This window comes from Cibotium barometz, chromosome 8 (genome assembly GCF_041138505.1).
Source record: "Cibotium barometz isolate CiBa-2024 chromosome 8, ASM4113850v1, whole genome shotgun sequence".
Lineage (NCBI taxonomy): Eukaryota > Viridiplantae > Streptophyta > Polypodiopsida > Cyatheales > Cibotiaceae > Cibotium > Cibotium barometz.
The window spans coordinates 44,744,365-44,760,750 of NC_141053.1; the positions used below are offsets into that span (position 1 = coordinate 44,744,365).

At 40.5% G+C, this 16,386-nt stretch overlaps 1 protein-coding gene and 1 non-coding gene across 2 annotated transcripts; one reads left to right on the forward strand and one right to left on the reverse strand.

Annotated features, from left to right (window-relative positions):
• Positions 1-228: 228 nt before the first annotated feature.
• LOC147636315 (uncharacterized) lies at positions 229-3,618 on the reverse strand. The gene is made up of 4 exons (XM_086802104.1): positions 3,210-3,618; positions 3,034-3,139; positions 403-643; positions 229-316 (listed from the first exon to the last, which is right to left on the reverse strand). Exons 1-4 carry the CDS (start codon positions 3,523-3,525, stop codon positions 311-313), a joined length of 669 nt encoding a protein of 222 aa, XP_086658230.1. The 5' UTR covers positions 3,526-3,618; the 3' UTR covers positions 229-310.
• Positions 3,619-15,866: 12,248 nt separating this feature from the next.
• On the forward strand, positions 15,867-15,989 carry LOC147636316 (U5 spliceosomal RNA). The gene has a single exon (XR_015266566.1). It is a non-coding gene; the product is annotated as a U5 spliceosomal RNA (small nuclear RNA).
• Positions 15,990-16,386: the final 397 nt, after the last annotated feature.

Genomic DNA, 16,386 nt, shown 5'->3' on the forward strand with positions numbered 1-16,386 from the left:
CTATTGTTGCAACCACATGGAAACCACAACGACCAGAGAGCATAGAAATCAAGCCATTAAGATGCACCCCAATTTTAATAGCCATACCACTTACACAACAATATAATACTCTTTAGAAACCATAACCATAGGATTTAAAAATTTTATAATCCAAATAAAAGTTATCCAACAATCAGCTACATGCTATTGTAAAAAACATTCAGAAGCATAACATCCATCAAAACATTACTTCCAATAGTCCCCAAAAAATGATTGTCTCAATTAAAAAAAAGACTATCTCTAATGGCATTCTGATGTAGACATGTGATCCTCATAACTGCAAGAGACACAAAGAAAAAAAAATAAGCTTTATCAATACAAAATTATTCTCTACTAACATATTTATCTTTTCAACATGCATACCTTTGCTGAGTATGGTTCTAACAGGTGATCATAGATCCGCTCATCCTTGTCTAACATTATGACATTGCGATCCATAAATGCTGCCACTAGCCCAAGAGTTCCAGTGCCAGCAAACAAATCCAAAATCGTGTCCCCAAGACGACTGAAGACGGAGACGATGTATTTGCTAAGCCGCTGACCTCTCTGACAACCGCCCCGCCATGGTCTACCCTTTCTCTTCACCAGATCCTCTGATGGCACTCTTGAAAACGCACACAAACCATTAACCATATGCCATAAAGATCACCGAAAATCATTTTAAATTCTATCTTGATTTGAATGCATACATACATGTCGAAGATAAGATCTTGCCCTACATCAAGATCATCACCTAGTGCCAAATCCCTTAGTTGATCCCCATGCATCACAAAGCTTGTAGTAGCAGGAGATGTTGAGCGAACAAAAACAGCCAATATTAGACAAGTGACCTACAAGCAAAGACACGTTGATTGTTCATGCATTTTCACCTTAAATGGGACAAAGAAGATTTGCACAAATGACAGTCCCAAAGAGAACAACACCAATACCTGGGTAGTAATCATTTGCCCCATCTTCTTCCCAATAGGTGGAGTACACCTCACAACCTGTCTATGATAAATGCCAAACCCAACGCTCTGTGCAACCTGCTCAATGGTCACTCCTTCTTCCATAGTGTAAAGGCATATAAAGAAGCCTCGATCCGAGAGACAAGAATCAACAACTTTAAAAGTAGAGTCATACATGCCATCCCCAATCTTATTCCAATATGGAACCTTGTTTGCAACACAACCTCCAATGATGATATTTGAGGGGAAGTCTGCAAATATCAACTCCACACAGTAATCGGACCCTCTACTCTTGACATTCCCTACTGTGCAAATAACATTCATGGCATCAAGCACTTGCTTTCCCAATGAGGATGCATCCTCCATGTTCACAAAAGTAGCTACAAGGTCCTCAATACTGACATTGAAGGCATAAATGGTTCCTATAGACAGGTTTTTGACATTTAACACACATAGTCTTAAGTCAAAACAATCGGATCACGATAGAGATGAGGTAGGAAGCTCACATACCTGGAGCTTGCAATGTCTTGGTTATGATGTCAGTTGGTTGTATCCCGCCTGCACTACTATTGGATATCTGTTGTTGACTCTGCTCCCTATTTGCTTCCATTGCTCGATTCACCTCCAATGCACGATTCACTATTTCCCTCCCTAAATTCACTGGCAATGACTTACGAAAAGAAGCTGATGCAATCGATGTTGCATGTGATGTGGATGTGGCCTCATTATGATCAATTTGCTGGCTACGAAGATCCAATATAGACTTATGTTGGCGATACAGATCAAGCTCCTCCTCATGCACATGGTTTCTTTCAAGGTCCAACCACCATGGGCAGAAACGAGACTCTATGCTTGACATGGCCTGTTCAATGACAAACATGGGTAAACGCAACTCACCCTCAATATGAACATGTTTCTCAATCATGGATTCAAAATGACAAATTCAATCACTTACTCTTCCAAGCTTCAAATCGGCATACATATAAGATTGATTGTCAACACAAAGCCACACACTAGCGAGAGGGGGTAAAATATCCAATTGGTGCTCCTCAATTTCAGAAAGCAACCATCTGCAAGCCAAAGCCCAAATGATAAAACAACACACAGAAAGAAGCATGCATGTTTTTTAACAAAGAATATCTGGGTTATGTTGTAGGAAAACCTATAAACGACTCGCCGTGCAGCACTTTGTAGGCCTGGTTGATGGTCAATATCATGGCTAAATTTTATGCCTCCTTCGTGCACTTTGAAAGCCCTTTTGAAGTACTTTCTTCTGCATAGAACAACAAAAGAGGTGAATCGGCTCTCACCTGGCAACCTGACTCGATCGGCATTTTTAATATCATTTTGGATTCTCAAACCCAGCTCCGTGATCTGAAGCCAGTAGGAGTACATGTGCAGCCATTCCCTAACCTTTGTCTTATCATTTGGCATACCCTCAAGTGATCGCACTGCAGCCTGAGAGTTGTCCAATAGCTTGACAATGTGAGCCTTATCTGTGTCTATGATGCAAGCAGAACCTATCATATTGAGCTTTTCCTCTGTGGCCACATGATTGGTTGACTCGTGCCATGGGAGGGAGAGCACCGCACACCAAAAGGCCTCACCGTTGGAGGGATCAGCAATCCTTGCATATTTTGATGTTTTTCCTCTGTAGAGAACTTCTACCTTTCGAGTCACATTCTCCCTAGCAGACTCGGCAAGTGGTCCATTTGATGCCTCATCAATTTTTTGCTCCATCTCGTCCTTGAACAAGAGCCAAGTCATAATCTGGATTGGCAAATGAAGCCAACTAGGCCTTCCTCTTGGCAGATGCACTCTGCATCTCTCTCTCAACCCACAGCTTGTCCTCATTGTCCAAATGTGCCATGAGAGTTGTTAGGTCGGACTCTCCCAATCTTCTTAGTTGAAATAGACGATCACCAAATGTGGTTGGCACAAATGCATAATCATGCGTCCTACAAAACAAAGAAAAAATATGTTAATATTCTTGAGTACAAACAACTTACTTGACATAGAAGGAGACTCTGATAACAAATTAACTTACTTGTTCAACCTGGACAATGAAAACAAAAGCTCACCCACATCCCTCCGCTCGAACACATAAAATTTACAGAGAACACAACAATGCATGGACAAATCCCCTTGAAACCCTGTAATAAAACACAAAATTAGGAAGGACAAAGAAGCATAAGAAACTATAACATCCCAATGAGAACTCACCTGTAGAAATGCAGTCCATCCAAGCATTGTGTCGATTATTACCATCAAGAATATGCACCATTTTTCGGCTCAAGTACGGACCCCAATCGGGGTCAAGTGCAAGAGTTTCCTCAAATTGTTGATTCACAGTCCTCCAATGCTCATCCCAAGATTCCTCCCTCTCTTGTGTCAATGGTGTCTCCTCCCCTTCCAAGTCCATAATTGATACTGTGAAAGCTCCCATGCTCTCAATGTACCCACCTAGTTTTTTGAAGCTTCGAGTAAGAGACTTATCTGTTGAGGGAGAAACCTTTCGGATTGCCTCCGTCTGGATCATCCTACAGAGAGGAACACGTGGAGGTGGAGACCTAAATTTGACTCCTATCCTATCTAAAAAGGCTTGTGGAGTAGATGTCTCAAGAATCTTCCCAAAAATATCAACCTTGTTTTTTTTCTGCTTGCTTCCTTCAGTTTGGGTTGTGACAACTGTTTGTTCTTGATCCTCTAGTGGATGTGTGTTCTCTTCCCCCTCTATCTCTCTCCCAGTATCCTCAGTATTCTCACCTTCATCCTCATTATCACCACCTTGAGTATTCTCACCCTCATTTTGATCACCTTTATTTTCCTCAATTGCCCCCACTACATTTTGTCCATCCTCCTCATTTCTTTCATCACTATGTAGATGCTGCCTATCCATATCCACCTCTAGGTTAGTGTCATCTATGATATGTACCGCATGCTCCGTGTAGTAGGGTTTGAGGAGGCGGCTTGCTCCAAAGTGCTGGAAAAATCAGCTTGCCTCCTTGTGTGTCTCGATGAGCTCTCACCTGGGCCAACCTGCACACTCTTTTTCCGCTTAGCAAGAGGTAACTCATCCATTTTTGCACAACAAGAACCTTTCAAGCAAGATGCTCTAGTGAAATGACTCGAACTCATTTGAAAACCAGATAGCCATGCAAAAATACAAGAACAAATCTTCAAATAGTATTCTACTCGTATTGTATAATTAATTGATTATTTTAACAGCAAATTCAGTAATACGACACAAACTTAAAGAAAAGGTGGCACATTCACTAAAGAGATTAAATTCAGTACTGTAACACAATCATCAAACAAAGGTGGCACATTCACTATCCAACAAAACAGCCAACTCATTAACGAACAAAATATCTTTGAGATTATCATATGGAGTGCTTTGGCCCAAATTCCAAGGCAGTGAAAGCCGTATTGAATATTTTAAAAAAATCTTCATTGGAAAATATTTACGGAGCCCTTTTCAGGTGTTCAATTCAAGGCATTCAAATTTATTGGAAAATATATAAAGATTCGGTAGCCCAAATCTGAAGGCATTCAATATTGAGTACTAATAAACTTTAGAAGTGATATTTCGCAATCCAACACTTTTTTAAGGACAAACTTTTTTCTTTTTGTTCTATTGTTCTTTAGATGCAAATGTTTGCTGGTCTCCTCTCTCGACTGTGTGAGCCGTTTCTCAACCAAATGTGAGTTTTTTGAGCTTCTTGTATACACAAAGTCTGCATAATATAGACAGTAGTAAGAGAGACAATCTATGCAATGTGTTTGAGAGAGCTTCTTGAAGACATCAAATGTGAGTTTTTTGAGCTTCTTGTATACACAAAGTCTGCATAATATAGACAGTAGTAAGAGAGACAGTCTATGCAATGTGTTTGAGATAGCACCATATAGATAGCATGTTCTTACACTACTCTCTCCAAATTTCTGCCCCGCCGGGGGGATCCAAGGGGGGCCGGCGGCAGCCATTTAGGCCCCCCTTGGCGGGGGAGTTCGGGGGGAAGCTTGAAACGAACTCAAAATCGTGATGATTTTTTCAATGCTCGGCAGAAAAACATCCTATTATTTTGTGCCCTGAGCGCACAAATTAATTCAAGAAAAATAGCAAGAAGTAACGCCGCACATCTCATACTGTGTGTGGAGTGTGGCGGCAGCAAAACATCCTATTATTTTGTGCACTGAGCGCACAAATTCATTCAAGAAAAATAGCAAGAAGTAACGCCGCACATCTCATGCTACTGTGTGTGGAGTGTGGCGGCAGCAAAACATCCTATTATTTTGTGCGCTGAGCGCACAAATTCATTCAGGAAAAATAGCACAAATTCATGGATGATGATACCTTTCTGTGTCTCTTTGTTGGGGAGAAAGATTGGAGTGGGGAGAGGGCCCTGTGCATGAGATCAGCGTTTCTTTGCTGGGGAGACGTATGATGCTTCATGATCGCTTCTCTGCGTGTGTGTTCGAGGGAAGATGCTTCTGTGCAGAGGACGACTAAAAGCCTTAAGTAATTGCTTCATAAGAAGTAGCCGACTACTAAAAACCCTAAGTTAGGCACTGGACAAATTTTTTTATCCTAACACTAATGAATTTCAACACTAAAATTTAAGGGTTTGGTCAATATTTTTTCGATTTTTTTAAATCTATAGCACAGTTATGCTATGGCATCCAACTGGTAGAGTTTTAGAAATCTAACAGGAGATTATAAAAAAGCGCAAGAACTAACACAAAGCAAATGTGTGTGTGTGTGTGTGCGCGTGTGTGTGTATACATACACACACACACACAAACATATACTCTTTTTGATACCCTTCATTATGACTATTTTTGCAATACATATTTTTATTTGCTTCTACCCATAGTCTTAAAATGAGCCTAGTAAAATTGTATTATGGCTAGTATATGCTATTGATTAGAGCAAGAACATCTAGTATTAAAATATTTTTGGCTAATATTCAATGTAAATTCCTTAATTGTTGTTGTGATTGCATTATGCAGGGAGGCTCGTGTTTTCCTCCATTCTACAATGGGTGCATGCATCCGAGTCCCCTTCTCGAATGGCAAATGTCTTGTGCCAATCAACATGATCCGGGGGAAGCTTGGAACTATTGGTGGGATAAATGTGGAGGCCTTACTTGAAATTGGAGGAGAGTATGAGCCCATTTGTCCTTTACACTTGTATGCAGGGATTGGAGACGAGGCATATTTTATCCTGGAGCATTCATTGTCCTCTATATATATTGCCAAATCAGAGAATTATTTTGAGAGACCCCAGAACAAGGCCCCTCAACTATATTTCCTCCCGGTTCTCGAAAGAGTACTCCAATGTAAGTGGCATTAACTTTGACTTTGACATTTTTTGTTTTGCATTGTGCATTGAATTAGAGAGCATTGTGCTTTGCAGTGACTTGGACACTGAAGAGATAGAAGAAATCAATGTCCAAGCACATGGGTCATTGCAAGAGGAGATAGAGGTCTCTCCTGTGGAAAAGTGCTTTCAACATTTGGAAGAGGAAGATGTTCAGTTTGATACTGCGGTCTCTTGCTTTCAAATAATCCGCATGTTACCTCCTACTGATGTCTTGCACACTTTAATCCATGATTGTGATTACAAAGGCAAGGTAAAAGAGCTTCCCAAGGTTTCAGTACATATGAGCCTGAAGGTGGGAAAGGTATGGAAGGGATGGAGCAAAAATACGAGGGCAACATTTGGACAAAGCCACAAACGCAAACTAGGGCCAATAAAACTTTTGTTCTTAGGAAGAGCTTCTGCGGGGGAACCGTCCAGTGCATGAATGAGCACTGCTCTTTAGGACACGTATGAATCAACCAAACAAACTCCATTGGAATGGGCAGCTGATAAAATCTCCAAAATATGGGAATTTAGCAATTGGGAGCTTCGGGAACCTTGAGTGTTTTTTCTGCAAGCATGTGCCAATGTGTCTTAAAGAATGTCCTGCTTGTGTCTATTATTTTATGCCAAAAGAATCAATGCACAGCAGACTATTTATTCATTATGGCAAACATACACACATGGTTTCCAAGGGAATGTGCCGAGCATCGATACGAAATATCAAGGCCTTTGTAGCACGTGCAGTGGGCATCGACCACAACGCTGGGCCCAGAAAGGTACAAATGATTGTGGCAAGGGAGGTGGTTCTAAGAGCATTCACTAATGATGACAAGGCACAAGGAGAATTCATGACAGAGAGGGAGCTACAAGAGATGTCGCAAGAGTTGCAAAGTTTGATAAATGTCAAAAAGTACGTAGGAAGTGCAATTTAGCAAAGAATAGTATGCAATTATCATCTTTAATACACTAAGTATGCTTTATGAATGCAGGGTGAAGCAGATGGTAATGCAAACACGAAAAACAACACGGCCTCTGGGTGAAGGATATGAAGCCATTCTTAATCTAAAAAGAACATGCCATTTTGAGTTCTTCCATGGTTCTCGATTTCCATTGCAAGCCACCACTACTACTGATTGTTCGGCGAATGGACAAGGATGGTAATGGGGATCTTAATCAAGCATGGGTCTGCTTTGATCATGTGCATCGAGTGGATGATGGCATACAATGGGAGCACATGTTTATGACCACATGTAAGTTACAAGCGGTAGAGAGCATTGCTTAATTTGTGTCTTTAATATAACTCTGTTTCCATTTGTGGCATGCAGGATTGGTGAGCTATTGACAATAGCAACTTGTGAATTTAGAGAAGAGGATGAGGATGCTCAAGTCATGTTTTGGGAAAATATGAATTTGGTAATGGTGGAGCACACAGGAAAGGTTGCAAATTTTTTTGGGTTTATGGCGGATGAGGGTGGCGCTAACTGGAATGCAGTGAGACGTGTCTTCAATGACGGAAAGGAGATGATTGAAAGGGAAAGGTCATGTTTATGGCATTGGGAAGACAACCTTCGTGTCCACACGCAGAGGTACATCTATAGCCCACATCAAGAAAAGCACAGGGAAGTGGAGGACTGCCCCAAACAAAGAAAGTGCCCTTCAGCAATTTCGCAAGATACGAGCATGGTGGGCAACTGGCAAGGCAGCTGATAGAAACATCCCTAAGCTTCTTAGCTGGTTGAGTTGGTGGCACTATAGGGTTAGTCGATGGGGTCATTTCATTTTAAAGGTAATGTTTGTAAGAGATTATTCATTGTATTATTGTGTGCCTCCTACTTATGTGCACTGCATTGTTTTTAATCAATTTCTACCACTCTCTTGTAGGATGGAGAGCCTATTGTCAATGCTCTTGTCCCAAGGACAAATATGTCAGAGACCAAGCATGCAAGCTGGTTGGCAGGGGAGGGGTGTAGGCAAAAGATTAGTCTTTATGATGCTTGTGTGACAGATCTAATCAATGCTTACTTCCAATGTGCCAGACAACTGGCTTTCTTGGAAGGAAAATACACAGGTTGTGGGCCTACATTGGAGCTTTTGGTTGAGAGAGCTCTTTCTCGACAGAAAGCAAGTCCATCCCCAATAGCTACCTCACGAGCAGTGGATGATGCAGTGGGTGGCGGGGACCCCTATGTTTTCAAATAGGGTAAAATTCAAGGGTGAGAATAAAACTATTCGAGCCAAAAGGCCACTACACGACTCGACAGAAGAAAACTTTGGCAACTCTAGCCATAGGCCTGAGTTTAACTATGTGACAAGAGAGAGGTTAGAGCCTACAATAGAGGTCGATGAGCAATGCAAAGTTTTAGAGAGCCTTGAAAGTGATGTGCATGATACAAAGTGGGCCTTGCGGAGGATACCAACAATGAATCGAGTTAAGTGCAACCACTGGGCATCGGGGAAAAAGTGTAGCTGAAGGTTGCGAGGGGGTGATGTCAGTCCTTGTTTTTGGAGTGATTGTCAACTATCCTCCTGGAAAAAGGAGAAGTACTGCTATTTTTGTAATACAAATGTTAGGCACACTTGGAAAATTACAAAGACAATATTACATCCACCAGAGGATGTCCCTTGTGTTTGGCCCATTGCTAAAGGTACCAAGTTACAAGTGAAAGAAGCCTGCAAGCTTATTAGAGCAGGATATGACATTGGTATTCCTCTTGAGTTTTTTCTAGAAAAGGAGCTTGCAAAAGGCACTAGCGAGATAAACAAGGAGGTGAAACAATTTCCATATCGACGAGGAATTTCAAAGGCTGCATTTGGTCAAATCACTGCGGCCTTAGATATGCATGCAGAAGTTGTAGGCAGCCATATACATATAGAAGGGGTAAAGGAAACATTTAGTATTAATCCATTGACCAATGGGCGCCAAGACACACCTCTGATAGAGGTCACTATTCAGAAGAATCCAATGTGTTCATGTGTGGAGTTCAGAGATAGAGTGGCCAAGAAAAGACCATATCTTGCATGCAAGCACATATACTTTGTGTTCTTAATGATTCTTGGACAGGATGTGAACAACAATATGCATATTCATCAAGCTTGTATTTCTGAGAGAATTGTAAAAGACATGCTAACTAAGTCTATTAGAAGTCATCCTCAATAGCTTTAGGAACCTGCAACCCACTTTAGTTGAAATATGTATGGGGGTCATGTCATACCAGCTGAACCGTAGTACGAGTTTATTAGTTATTGTTTTGGAAATGTTTTGGTTATTTTATAAATTTTCCTATCTATTGTCTTTTGTTTGCTAATGGCTCTCCAACATTGTGAATACTATAGATTCAACATCTTTTTAGCGAGCCAAGCAATATGGGTTTAATAGTGATTTTTTGTATCTGCACCATTGGTTCGAAAAAAAAATTATTGCAATGGTCATTTTAGAACATTTCATGTCTTCTTTGTTTGATTGCTACAGAATTGCATTGTGGTTCCACTCTTCTCTTTAACATTTCATGCTCGCTTAACATCATACCATGCCCCTACTACCTGCTCACTTTCACAAGAACATGAGCTCTACTCATTGCTTTGTGCTCGCTGCTCTTGGCTCGCTTTTTGACCACCCCCCTCAATTTGAGACAACGACTTTCCATTTGCCTATAGCTCTCATACCTACCGAAGGTGTTGCTCCAAAATCAAAGAGGGAAAGAGATGGAAATACCATTACTTGCGTACTGCTTCCTTGCTAGCCTCTTTCTTGCCTCCATAGCTCTCATATAAATTGGAGCTCTGGTACTATAAAGAGAATACTGTAAGTTATTATGCTAGTGTACAGATGGGTGTTAAGCTCAGTCTCTAGCACATTGAGGTGCATAATCATTAGGTGAGGGAGAGGCTAATGTTGTAAGAGAGATTAGCCTAGCTTACGTCTCTACATATAACAATGTTGGGGAGAGACTCATGTTGCATGAGAGATTAACCCGCCTTATGTCTCTACACACGATAACATTACAAACATATTTTTATGAAGACTCTCTCACGCGAGAGAAGTTTAAAGCTTTTTATAAAGCTTTGGGCTTATTTCCATTTCGGGATTTGATTAGCCACATGATCCCTCTACACGCTCACATCATCACTTACAGGGGGCATTTGTAGCTATTTATATAGTAGTGATGTGTGGGTATAAGCGAATAATGGACCAAGGCACTTTTTCCCTTATCATGTCACTTCACTTCATTAGGGGAAATATGGAATACAAAAATGATCCTTTAGGATTAATTTTAATGACATTTTAATCAAGTTTGGACCAATGGGAGGGGGGGAGTGCACATTCTATCCACTAGCTTTAGGACCTAAAGTAGGGATATTTATTGATATACTTTAGGCTTGTCCCCCTAGTTACCCCAATCACATCACCTTTTTTATCTAGTAGCTCCACTAGTGTCACTTCACCTCCCTTGGGCCTCACTAGACCTGCACAGCCAAAAAGTAACCCTAAAAATTTTAAAAAATTTGTTTCCCTCCAAAAATTTGATTTTATCCCCAAAAAAGTGCTTCCATATTATTCTATAGTGAAAAAAGGATTCTCCAAGCTTTCTAGCCCCTTTTTATGCTCTTAAACTAATTACACATGTAAACCATTAGTCCTAGAGCTCTCTTATCCCTCTCTAATCTTGTCTACAACCTTCTAATGTCTTTCTAATCTTTTCTCTAAGCTTGTAATCTCTCTTCAATCCTCTTGGGTGTCCTTAATCCTCTAGTGTGTCTTTAATCTCTCCTTAATCTTGCAGCAAGTTTCAAACCCTCTTGCAAGCTTCCATATCTCTACTAATCTTGCTATAACCTCTCTAATCTTGCTTGCAACCTTCTAATCTCTTTCTAATCTTTGCTGTAAGCTTATAATCTCTCTTTAATCCTCTTATGTGTCTTTAATCTCTCCTTAATCTTGCAACAAGTTTCTAATCCTCTTGCAAGCTTCCATATCTCTCCTAATCTTGCTATAACCTCTTTAATCCCTCTCTAACCACTTGTAAATCTTGCTGCAAGGTTTAATGGCTCTCTAAGCTCTTGTCTAATCCTCTAGTAGCCTTCTAACCTCCCTATTCCTCCTCTAATCCCACTTAACTCACTTTATACTCTTGTAAGCAAGTTTTCAGTCATTGAAACATCAAATAGGAGACCTAGTGATTCCATCTCTAAGTATGTTCTTAACAAATCTAGGAATGAGTAAGGTATGTGGGTTGGAGAGAGATTCAGGGTTAATGATTGGGTTTACTTTTACAGCCAAGCTCAAGAGGGCCACATAGAGTCAAAACTTGTGGTGATTTGGAACATCATTGGAAGGGAAGATTCCTAGCTTTCAAGAAAACTCAAAATGAAGGCATGGTGATAGTGGTTCAACATATCTACATGGCTTCAAACATTCATCTTCCTTCGCAAATAGCAAAAACCAAGTTTCCTTGTAATTTTAAGTATTTTATTACTAATGTGGTTCTATTGAAATCATTTTCTTATACCCTTATTGTTCACTTTTTTTTTGTGGTTTTGTGTATGCATATATATTCCCATCAAGTTACATAGAGGAACAACCATTGAAGAACATAATAGGGAACTTCAATACTTTCCATTCCACCATAGGTGAGGTTTGTGTATGCAGATATATTCCCATCAAGCTACATAGAGGAACAACCATTGAAGAACATAACAGGGACCTTTAATACTTTCCATTCCACCATAGGTGAGGTTTTATTTCCCAACAAGAACTCTAGGACACTTCTTGGGAGTAGAATATTCTTTTTCACACACTCTTACATAGTTCCCTCTAGGCCTAAAGACTATGGAAGACTTGAAAAGCTTCCATTTCCCTCATTAGGTAGTAATGAGTGGCGAATCCCACACAAATGAAGTGTAGATTCCTTCAAACAAAATGAGTGGTGAATCCCACACAAATGAAGTGTAGATCACTCTTATACCCTTGTTGTTCACTTTTTTTTTGTGGTTTTGTGTATGCAGATATATTCCCATCAAGTTACATAGAGGAACAACCATTGAAGAACATAACAGGGACCTTCAATACTTTCCATTCCACCATAGGTGAGGTTTTATTTCCCAACAAGAACCCTAGGACACTTCTTGGCAGTAGAATATTCTTTTTCACACACTCTTACATAGTTCCCTCTAGGCCTAAAGACTATGGAAGACTTGAAAAGCTTCTATTTCCCTCATTAGGTAGCAATGAGTGGTGAATCCCACACAAATGAAGTGTAGATGCCTTCAAACAAAAGATGATTATTGATATCCAATCCTCTTTAAAATTTACAAAGCCCTTTTGTTCAGTAGGTCTTAGTTGGTATGCTCGCATTTACCTTTTTATGCACGTGGTTTTTAAGCTCTTGCCACAAGCCACTCCAGCAATGTTCATTTGTTCAGTAGGTCTTAGTTGGTATGCTCGCATTCACCTTTTTATGCACGTGGTTTTTAAGCTCTTGCCACAAGCCACTCCAGCAATGTTCATTTGCAAGAAATTGCAATCTAAGCATATGAATGGTTTATTTGGAAATGTATGGGATATAGTGGAAGGGGTGCATAAGGGAGATGTATATTCTTGCAGAGTTGTGATTTTAAGTATCACACTTCAATACTTGAAAGCACGCTCAAATTTATACATCTGATTCTTTTACAAGCGATGGATGAAGAAAAAGGGGGAGTGGATACCATTGCAGTCATCTGAGGGTGCAAATTCACCCATAGAACTACCGATCAAACTACCCAATGGCACCATTAACCTTTAACGCTAGCAAAGAATGGAGCATAGTAGACGTTCGAGAACACCTACTACTCAATTTGAGGAAGTACAAAATGCAAGCTTGTAAGACCTACATAGGGTTAAAAAAATGTTTTGGATTCTTTGAAAAAAAATTCTATTTTTTCTAAAAAGTTTTGTTACAAATTCAGAATTCAATTTTGTAATTCAATTGAATATATAATTTTTATAAATCTATAAACTCTTTAGAAGAATTTACAAAAAATTACACTTATGTGTTTTATAACTTACTGTGAGAAAATTGGTGCAGTCTAGTTCAATTTTACACATGGTACATTAATAAAATATATTTCAAACTTACATATTTCAAAATGTGTTCCAAACAAAAATCCATGACTATATAACCTTAAAATGAGACAAGACAAAAAAAGTTGAGCTTTCTATTGATAAAGATAAATTCTTACATAGTAGCACTGTTGATTACAAGTCTTGGCAATGCAAAAGTCTAGCTGATTTAAGATCCTTCGTCATTATAGTAACCCTCTTCGTGTGGATAGCACAGAGGTTTGCATCCTCAAAAAAGGTCACCAAAAAAGCTTTTGTAGCTTCTCGTAAAGCTCCCAAGGCAAGCCTTTGCACACGATAGTCTAGGATTTCTTTTACAAGAAGTGTGTATCGAAAAAACCAATCCCTTGGGTACTCCACATTGTGTATCGAAAAAACCAAATCAACATTTCAATGAGGTTATTTGTTCATGTCACCCTCCACTGTGAGATGAGTGTTCTTGAAATAGATTCTCTTTGCCCTATAATGTGACTTCTCCATCCCTTGGGTGCTCCACATGTCGAGGGAACTATACTTTTCTAAGTAATGTGATCCATGGGCGTAAATAATATGTTGGAAACAAGAAATTGCATGAGTGTATATAAATACATATTATAAATACATATAGATTATAACAACTTGAAAATAACAAAAATGTACCATGTAATGGGTGATTGATGTTCCCCCCCAATTTTCAATGGGCCAGTTGAGTAAACTCAATGACTATTATCTTGAATATGCTTCATTGTTCCAGCGTTGGTAGGCATGTTTTGGGGCCCATTCGCATGTTGTAAGTTTCCATGACATCCTAGGGGATTGTCAGTTTGAATTGGCTTTGTTCAATTTTAGGTTAGTGTGTAACCATTGTGTGCATGTGTCATAAGTGTTACATGGTCATCATTGACATTGCATCTTGAGCTTATCATCAACTTCATCAGCATGTATGGATTTTCCAAAGGGCTTTCGAATGATGTATCATGTATTGATTTGCCAATGGGCTTTCGAATGTTGTTACAAGCATCAAGGAATGCCCTACCTCGCTAGCATATGATATTACAGGTAATTCAAATGGTGATACTAGTTCAAATGTAATTGTGGCATGTGTCTCCGCACCTCTCAATGTGGAACAAGCGAGGTGGGATGGCAAGGATGCATAGGAACATGCATTGGTGGCACTTTTCATAAAAAGGAACATTATTCGTCCTATTCGCTCATGTAATACTGCCCAACAAGTAGGCTAGGGATGCACTTGCTCTGCTTTACGAGGTGCGTGACAAGGCTCATGTGTGTAAGGAGGCACATGTAATACTGCCAAGTAGGCTAGTGATGCACCTGCTCTACTTTACGAGATGCATGACGAGGCACATATACGTACGGAGGCATATGTGGCCTACTTATGTAAGCAGTTAAAGTCCGAGCATATGAATAAGAGGGAGACGTAATGAATGAGCTTCTCACAGCTTCCCATAACTTTTTATTAGATTCATATAAGGAGGCATAGTAGGCAAGGTGGAGTAAATCTCTATATAGCTCTGCTCGGTCTCTACTGTTGGGGTGATTGAGCCCTTAGTGGCATGACAATGCCGAGGGAAGCGATAGATCAGCTCGTTGTGGTTAGCCGCATTCTATGCGGACTAATGGTGAGTTCCCAAACAACCCTTATGCATATGTGAGCAGTAGCCTTTACTATGATTGTAATTGTAATGACGAAGGTTTAGGGTTTATTTACGTAACTATAATTTGCTGGCAACTCTTGTACAAGAGTAATTATTAGAAGGAAGAGAGAAAATATTAAGGACACTAAACTGAAACCTCAATTCGAAGAGAAACCCTTTTATTTCCCAAGCTAAGATGATATATAAGAGGAGAGCAACCGAAGGAGGCTCGATTCACAAACAAGAGGCATTCCGAGAGAAGCTTCATCGAAGAAGATAGTATATAAGAGGAGAGCAATTGAAGGCTGAAGCTGATGCGTGGTTGAGTTCTCCCTACCAGTTGAGTTAGCAAACTAAAACAAAAAGGCTTTATAATGGCTTGGCGAGAATCCCGATATCCACAAAATTGTCTAACTTCTTAACTCTATATAACTGGTTCTAGTAAGATAGGCTACTTAACCATCCTTGCATTCGCATCATGCCAAGCTTCTTGCATAGAAGGCCTCTCATATGAGCCCATGCTCAAACTTCAAACTTGGAAATTCAAGGTTGAGTTAATGTTAGGGCCGATGCATGGCCTTGAGTTCTTCTCTCTAAATCAGATGTGTTAGCAAACTACTAAAACAAAAAAGGCTTTATAGTAATAAATGGCTCCCAAGATCTACAAAAGCGTCTACTCAACCATCCTTGCACCACTTATCCCACATTGGTTCCCCAGCGCAAGAGGGAGGTCCCCGTGGAGGGTATAAAGGCTCCTGGTTGGTTCCCCTTCCTCTCACGGAAGGTGCGGGTTGAGCACAGAGCGAACTATTCTTTCGCCTTTTACTAAAGAATACCGTGTGCTCGGCCCAACACAAGCACCATATCCCAATTTTTGCAGCGGGCTGCTCTCTCCAGGGAGAGGAGCTCCTCCCCAAACGTACGTCCAAAACAACAACAAGGTCTCCGTCTGTGTCTTCCGCTCGCTCGCTCGCTCGGCTCTCGCAGGTGAGAGGTAACGCTCTGTTCGTTTGTTTCCGTCGCTCTCGTCCTCCTGACTGTGCAGGTTCTGCGCCATCGCCATGGGTGGTTAGTTCGGGCCGTCGTCAAGGACATGGGGGACCTCCATGGACCTGGATTGGATGCCCACCAGGCCGCCACAACATGAGCACACTGGTTTGTATGTCCACTTTCGTGACAACGCCCTCATTGCACGAAGGCCTGCACAAGCCGTGGTTGAGACAGCATCGATGTGGTTGTTGTGAGAAAGGATGGGCAGCACCACACCATCGATGGCTCAGGGGGTCCTAGGAGACGAAGGCT

Bases quoted from the DNA above. Each gene is read 5' to 3' on its own strand.
- LOC147636315 (XM_086802104.1), bottom strand. From the start codon at position 3,525: ATGATCCAGACGGAGGCAATCCGAAAGGTTTCTCCCTCAACAGATAAG. The intron at 3,140-3,209 runs GTGAGTTCTCAT...GTTTTATTACAG, and splicing joins GATGGACTGCATTTCTACAG to GGTTTCAAGGGGATTTGTCC. The intron at 644-3,033 runs GTAAGTTAATTT...TGCGTTTTCAAG, and splicing joins TCATTGTCCAGGTTGAACAA to AGTGCCATCAGAGGATCTGG.